Here is a 7,560-nt window from a genome sequence, read left to right as displayed (position 1 = left end):
GCCTGCCTGTCCCACCCCGTCTGCCCCCGCACGAGGGGACGTGGCGGGGTCGGCCCTGGGCGGGGCTGATTCTTGACGGGGGGTGGGTGTGCGGTTCACCCCCTGGGCTCAGGTTTACCCCTGGCTCCCTACTCGACGGCCGCGTTTCCATTTTTACTCGCAAAGCTGTTGTCCTCAGCGCGCGCGCTCCGCGTGCAGGCGATGGGGGGCTTTCGGACGCGTGTCTCGCATAGTTTCGAGTCTGCAGAGCAGAGCCAGCCCGTGGTTGTTGGAAGCTACGTAACGTAGTTGCCCGCCGTGGACTGTTGTTAGCTGTGCTGCGCTCATAGGCTGGCGGTCCCTGCACGTGAGGCAGGAGGAGTGACAGCTGAGGGCTGGCGGCCATGGGACGGCTGCAAAGTGGCCCGAGAAGGGCCTCAGGAGTCAGGACTCCGGTCTGACAGTGCACGCCGCACCTGAGCGTGCACCGTGGAGGCTCTCAGCTTATACTGTGGATTGGTCTGTCTTTTTTTTTTTAACTTAAATTATTTGTTTAAAGTATTGCCCATGTCTCCTTTTCCCCCCATTGACCTCTCCCCGGCCGCTCCCACCCCCCAGCACATGCCCTCACCCCCCTAGTGTCTGTGTCCATGGGTCATGCTCATATGCACGCACAAGTCCTTCGGTGGATCTCTTACCCCCCTCTCCCCTTCCCCGCCTTCCCTCTGAGGTTGGACGGTCTGTTGGATGCTTCTAAGTCTCTGGATCTATTGTGTTCATGTTGGTCATTATATTCCACAAACGGGTGGGATCATGTGATGTTTATCTTTCTCCGATTGGCTTATTACGCTTAGCATAATGCTCTCTGTGTCCGCCCATGCTGTTGCGAATGGTAAGAGTTCCTTTTTTCAGCAGCGTAGTATTCCATTGTGTAGACGTACCACAGTTTTTAACCCACTCATCTGCTGGTGGGCACGTAGGCTGATTCCGGATTTGTCTTTTTTAGGAAATCGAAGTTGATGGAGGTCGGAAAGCTATTATCATTTTCGTCCCAGTTCCTCAACTCAAGTCTTTCCAGAAAATCCAGGTCCGGCTGGTACGCGAGCTGGAGAAGAAGTTCAGTGGGAAGCACGTGGTCTTCATCGCTCAGGTACCTGTGTGCTCTGGAAGGTTCTATGACGTGAACTCCGCAGAGATCATGCGTGTTTGGGCTGTGTGGGCACTTGGAGTGATTCAAGTAACCCTGTTGTGAATGTAGAGAAGCTAGTGTAGATGGTAGAGAGCCGGGGAAGGTGTGCTTGTGGCGGGTTAAAGGGGCAGAGTACACTGTTGCTATTAATGTTCAAATGGCAAAAACATAGTTGCTTAAAGAGGTGATCAAACGAAGGCACCTGAGCCAGGATTTTTCTGCCTGAGAATCACTTGCCTGAAGCTCACGCTGCGCAGGTGAGGCAGGTGGAGGCAGGGGTGCAGGGACGCCAGGGACCGGCTGGAGGAAAGGGGATGGGAGGGTTTCTCAGGAACTTGCTGGTCTGGGTGGCTTGGCTTTCTCAGAGTTTAGGTTCTGTCCTGTGTCTGTTTTTAAAGCAGTTTGACAGTTTCCCTGACAACTTAAGGTCCTGTTGCTGCCGCTGCATGATAACTGTTTCCCTTGCAGAGGAAGGATTCTGCCCAAGCCAACTCAAAAAGCCGAACAAAGAATAAGCAGAAGCGTCCCAGGAGGTGAGTCTGGTGTCGGCCTCAACGTGTCGCCCGCTGCCTCCCGGGGCTGTTGCAGGAAGAGCTGGGGAGGCTTCTGAAGTCACGTCACCTGGGCTTGTTAGTGAGTGACTGGTTTCCTCGGTAACGGGAGGTGAAGAGTTTGTGGTTTGGAGGAATGACAGTGCTGCGTGGTTGGGACCATGGTCACGGCTGTCGCCCAAGATGGAGGTGGTGTCCTTGGCTCTTGGGCAAAGGAGTGACAGGGAAGGGACCCTTCGTTCAGGGCGCACCCCACAGCGGGGGGTGGCCCGGCCCTGTCGTCTTTGCTGTGAATTAAGGTAAATTCGCCTTTTCTGTTGCTGACGTCACAGGTTGAGCCTATTGCACTGGTAGGTGCTGGTGACGATGCTCATGAGCTTGATTGCCTGGGTTCTCTGTGTGACTCAGGATAGTGGACTGCGCCTTCGGTCGAAGTCTCTGGTTTCACAGGCTGGGAGGGTTGGCCCGCAGCCTGCCCTGCCAGATGGGCCTTCAGTGTGTAGTTTGTATGCCTTCCCTGCTCACAGGGTGGGGAGGAAAGGTTTGTTTAATTGTTAAAGTAAGTAGTTAAAGAAAACCTGGGAAAATAATAAAAAGTAAATACAAACGTCAAGGTGGGGAGACTGGCACGGCCTGGAGTGCTGGCCCATGGCGGCTGTCACAGTGCGGGAGGTCTGGGGGTGGTGAAGCCACTTCCCTGTGTCTGGAAGTAGGACCAGGGGGGACTCCAGGGTGTGGGCTGATGTACTTACTGCCCCACATCGGTGGGTGAGGCTGGGAAGGCAGGTGTGGGTTTTCCGGGGCTTGAATTATAGGGTTCGGTCCTTTGAGCTTGTCCTTGGGCAGCTTTAGTGTCATAAGAATTAAGGAATTCGCATGCTCTCCCTCCTGGGAGCCTGCCACCTCCCCTCTCAGGTGTGCGTTTCCTGGGGTCCTGAGACCTGCAGCCGGGGGTGACGGGCAGCGGCAGCTCGTCCCGGGCTCCCCCCTGGGACTGTCTCCAGGGCCCCTTTTCTCTGACTTTTCTGAGCCAAAGCCGCCCGGCCTGGGCTCCCCTGTTGCTCCTCCTCAGCCTCCCTCGTCCCCTGCCCCAGCTTTCATCAATGCTCTCAGAGTAAAAAGAAAAGTCCAGGGAGGTTCCTGTGTCCTAGCTAGTTTGCAAGAGGTCAGATGGAGGAGATTATCAAGAGCATTTAGTTTGTTAATCTTGACACCTTAGTGGTTTGTGATCTCAGCTCTGAGCACAAAAACAGACCCTCGGCTTTGCGCCCAGCTGAGGACCTGGCCCCGGACCTGCCGCCTTCACTCCTCTTTGCCGACCTGCGGTCCCACGGCCTCAGGTGGCCACTGTCCTCCTGACAGACCCAGTTCTCGGGCACCTCGGGGGACCCCCTGCCCAGCCGGGCCTCCTGCCTTCTGACGTGCTTCCTGCTTCAGGGGTCGTCTTTCTCTCACAGATTCAATGCTGAGGTTTACATGTTGTTTGGCTTTTAATCTGTAGCAAAGTCTCAAACATTTCTCGCTGACGCAGCTCAGTCTCTGGTTGGTGGTTATCAAAGTTGTGTTGCTGTGGCTGCCCTTTGAAGAGAAGTTAGACAGCGTTGGAGTCTGAGATGCCTTTTTAAAAATGTTTGTTGATTTTAGAGAGAGACACTGATTTGTTCCGGTTATTCGTGCATTCGGTGGTTGATTCGCATGTGCCCTGACCGCGATGGAGCCCCATGGTGTATGGGACGATGCTCTAACCGCCCGAGCTACCGGCACCGGCCAGGGTTTGATTCCATCTGATTTGTCTGAAAGGGAATAATGACGGATTCCCATGTTGAGCGCCTGCCCCGCCCTGTGAGAACAACCTGCTCTAAGGGGCAGCGGTGGTCAGTGACCCACTGTCTTGTCTGTCCCTGGAGGTGATGGAGGCCGTGGCGGGTGGTCTGTGGCCGCGTCACAGTGAGACCCTGGCAGTCACTGGACTGGGAGCCACTAGAAAGCCTTCCCTGCGTGTGGGGCCTCCAGGCGGGCACTGGGTTGGTGCCGCACGCACCGTGCTGATCCGGGGACAGGGCCCTAGACACCCCCCGGGGCACAGGAGCTCTGTCAGCTGGAGGACTGTCTTGTTGGCTCAGTCCCGCCACCTGCACTGCCTGGCGGTGCCTCCAAGGGTGGGAGTCATTGACCTTCCGTTGTCAGCAGCCCATGGGCTGCGAAGGTGATGTGATGTCAGGGGCAGCAGGGTCCATGGCGGTTTGGGGGGAGGGGTGACGGGTTGGAAGTTGGGGGGCCTCAGGGGCCGCTGTCCTAGAGCTGGTAGAAGTCTCTAGGGGTGGGATGTTGCCTCGAGTGATTGTTGAGAACGAGGGTTAGGGTGGTGAGAGGCCGCGGGAGCTCCTGCAGGACCTTTGGTGGATAAACGTGATCACATGAGCGTGACAGCTGAGGAGGCGTACAAGTGAACGTGCGCCTACGATGGGTGTGAAGTCCTCGCCCCTTCCCTGGAGATTCACTTGGTGAGGCTTGGTGACTCGTTTACCAGGTGGCATCTCACACTGACCTTGCAAATGAATCAGTAGGTGGTTGTCACCCTCCTGGTTTGGCTGTGGCCCTGGTCGCTGTATTGGGTGTCGGGAGTGTGTGTGGAAACGGGTGCAGGTGTGGTTTGGGGGGACCTGGCACCTGCCCTTCAGGCTGTGACGTGCAGAGGTGCCCTCGGCCTAGCGGAGCTCCTCTGTCCCCTGGACCCTCACTGTCCCTGTCCTTTAGCCGCACGCTGACCGCTGTGCACGACGCCATCCTGGAGGACCTGGTCTTCCCGAGCGAGATCGTGGGCAAGAGGATCCGCGTGAAGCTGGACGGCAGCCGGCTCATCAAGGTGCATCTGGACAAAGCGCAGCAGAACAACGTTGAGCACAAGGATAAAACTTTTTCTGGTGTGTGAGGCACCAGGACGGGGTGGAAACCCGTGTGCCGGGTCTACCTCGGGGCTGTTTTGGGTTGTTAGGAAACGGGAAGTTACTGCTTCCAGGGTTTGGCTTTAGAGGGGTTGTGCATGGGGACAAGGGGCAAAGTAGGAAAATTCTGTTATTTTTGATGTTTTTTTTTTTCTTGAAGGTTGAAACTTTTTCTGGTGTCTATAAGAAGCTCACGGGCAAGGACGTTAATTTTGAATTCCCAGAGTTCCAGCTGTAAAGAAAAATGACTAAATAAAATACATTCTTAGTATTGTGTTGAGGAGGGTCTTTCAGAATCTCAGAGACGGTGTAGCTCCCTCCTCGGCGAGGTTTCAGGCCCGGCGGGAGGCGGGATGCAGGGATATGACGGTGTCAGGGGAAGTAGCCCCAGAGCAGCGCCTCCGTGTGGCCCGGCCCAAGGTGCAGACACGCCCCCAGCAGTGCTGAACCGCGCAGTCGGGTGGCCCGGGCTTGAATGGCTCCTGTGAGAGGCGGGCAGTGTCAGGAGCTGAGCTGTGTGACGGGGACGGGCTTTTCCACGCGCAGTCTGATGAGAAAGTGTTGTGTTTGCTAATTTTCTTTTGTGGTTAAAAAGCATACAAGCTTTACATCTCCGGCATTGTCACGTGTACAGCTCAGTAGCATTGAGCACGTTTCGGTGTCCTGGCCAGGCCTCCAGCCCGGTTGGTCAGTAGAACTGAACCAGACTCACTGAGCCCTCCCCTCCCCTCCCCTCCGCTCCCCCAGGGCCGCGCGTGTCCATGTGGGGCTTCACGTTAGGTCTCTCATGGTCTTGGAAAGGTCAAGTGTGAGGGTGAGATTGGGTTTTCATCTAAGGTGTGAACGGGCCAGTGGGCTACTGGATCCCTTCGTTTTCTCCAGGCCTTCGGGGCAGTTGGAGGTGAAGCAGGGTCTGGTCCTGTTTGCCGGGGCAGTGAGGACAGGCTTCTCGGGATGAGCATCCGCTGCACGTTAGGGCTTCGGGTCAGCTGCCAGCCACCATCGTCAATGCCTGGCATGACGCCCAGGCCACCTGGTCCTGTGTCCGGAGTGACCAGCTGAGCGGGTACACAGGCTGGGACTCTAGTCTGCACTGGGGAGGGAGCGGGCCTCGTGTTGCCCTGCACTTGCAGGAGCTGCAGGAAGGAAGCCCTCGTCCTGTTGGAGGGGAGCCGTGGGGAATGCCCTAAGGGGCAGTGTCCCAGGGATAGGACTACAGGCTGAATCTCCAGTGAAATTCCATCCAGAGCCCGGCCTGTTCTGTCCAGACGTCTCCCTTATCCCTGAGGAATGTAAACAGTGACCGGAGAGGCTCAGATTCTCCTCCCACTGGAAGTGGCCTTGAGGGTCAGAGGTCACGAGGGGAAAGGCCTTCACCAGTGGTCAGGACTGGAGAGCTAGGAGTGAGCCAAGGGGAAGGAGAAGCACCGTGATTCCTGACGACTGGTGTTCATTTGTGAGGCACAGTAAACGCGTCACAGCCTAAGAACCAGGTGGTCATGGTTCCATTCCCAGGCAGGGCACATCATCAGTAGTAGGCAGCTGATCAATTACTCTCTCTCTCATTATTGATGTTTCTGTCTCCCTCTGAAATCAATAAAAATATTTTAAAAGAATTTTGCATCTGTAGATGGAATCTCAGTGGGAGGGTGGGTGGTGGGAGCTGAGCAGCCCATGGACACAGACAATAGCGTGGTGAAGGGGGCGGGGCGGGCTGGACGGGGTCAGTGGGGAAAGGGACATGTAATACCTTCAATAAAGACCTTTAAGGTGTTTGCATCTCTACCCTGTGGGTTATGGTCCATGGTTGGGTTTGCACTGCCTTCGTGTGGCTTTGGTTTCGGGGTAACACCAACCTCCTGGGTGAATGGCTAAGTGCTCTCTCCCATGTGCTGGGGGAGGAGCAGAGTTGGTGTTAATTTTCCCTAAGTGTTCCGTGGGATTCTGTGAAACCACCTGCCTGTTGCTTCGGGGAGTCCTGAATCGTTCCCTGGATGGGGGGTCCGTGACGCCTCCCCCCTACGTCGGGCCTGTGGTGGCTCCGTTTCCTCAGATGTCCTGTGTGTGTGCGGGTGCTGTCGGCAGTTTAACAAAGAGCCCTTCTCCCGGTCCTGTGAGGTGCGTGGAACTTGTCAGGCTTCATGTCTGTGATTTGTTATGACTTCCCTTTCCAGTCGAATAAACAACTTTGAAGCCAGCTTTCCGTGACCATCTCCTACGCATCTTTCTTAAAGAAGCCTCGCCTCCTTGTATAAGGGGAGCCGCCCAGCCCCCCACAACACGCGTCTGGGGCATGGGTTGCCTTCTCGTGGAAGCACAAGGAGGAGTGAGCTGGGCTCACCTCAGGGTGGGTCTGGACAAGCCCTCAGGCTTCCCTGTGAAGCCCCACGTGGAACAAGAAACATTCACGTTAGTTTTCGTCTGAGGGACACCAGGTGGCCGTGGCCACTCCGCCTATGCTGTCCTGACTTCCAAAAGGCGTGTTTTATTTTATTGTTATTGTTAGGTATGTTTGCATTGATTTCAGAGAGAGAGAGGGAGTGAGGGATAGAAACCAATGATGAGAGAGTCATGGTCCGCTGCCTCCTGCCCGTCCCCCCTGGGGATCGAGCCCACAGCCCTGGCTTGTGCCCTGACCTGGTTGGTGACTTGATGCTGGGCACTCACTTTTCCAAAAGGAAAGAACGAGAAGAGCAGCAGATGCTGGGTGTCGGGGAGAGTTAGCTAGGCCTCTGCCAGCCGCCCCGGGAGCCTGACTCCCTGTCTGCGTTCCCACACTGCTCCGCCCCCAGCAGGTCAGGGATGTTTCAAACAGGAAGCTGTTTGCAGATAACACTGGGGGCCCAGCCTGGTTTGCTGGGCGGTGGGACAGCCCCAGCCGCTCCCTCCTCTGGGG

At 56.2% G+C, this 7,560-nt stretch overlaps 2 protein-coding genes across 2 annotated transcripts in view; both read left to right on the top strand.

Moving 5' to 3' along the window:
* Positions 1 to 856: 856 nt before the first annotated feature.
* Positions 857 to 4,939, top strand: RPS7 (ribosomal protein S7). Its single transcript, XM_014540542.1, has 5 exons — positions 857 to 871; positions 986 to 1,129; positions 1,637 to 1,701; positions 4,477 to 4,627; positions 4,825 to 4,939. Exons 1-5 carry the CDS (start codon positions 857 to 859, stop codon positions 4,900 to 4,902), a joined length of 453 nt encoding a protein of 150 aa, XP_014396028.1. The 3' UTR covers positions 4,903 to 4,939.
* An 88-nt stretch (positions 4,940 to 5,027) lies between these two features.
* COLEC11 (collectin sub-family member 11) overlaps positions 5,028 to 7,560 on the top strand; it is an 11,420-nt gene continuing 8,887 nt past the window's right edge. Inside the window, exon 1 of the mRNA XM_014540541.1 lies at positions 5,028 to 5,084. Coding sequence (XP_014396027.1) covers positions 5,028 to 5,084 — 57 coding nt within the window. The remainder of the gene's footprint in view (positions 5,085 to 7,560) is intronic.

Source organism: Myotis brandtii, unplaced genomic scaffold (assembly GCF_000412655.1).
Source record: "Myotis brandtii unplaced genomic scaffold, ASM41265v1 scaffold247, whole genome shotgun sequence".
In the NCBI taxonomy this organism is placed as follows: Eukaryota; Metazoa; Chordata; class Mammalia; order Chiroptera; family Vespertilionidae; genus Myotis; species Myotis brandtii.
The sequence above is the reverse complement of the archived record's forward strand: the minus strand, read 5'-3'. Positions and strand labels throughout refer to the sequence as shown.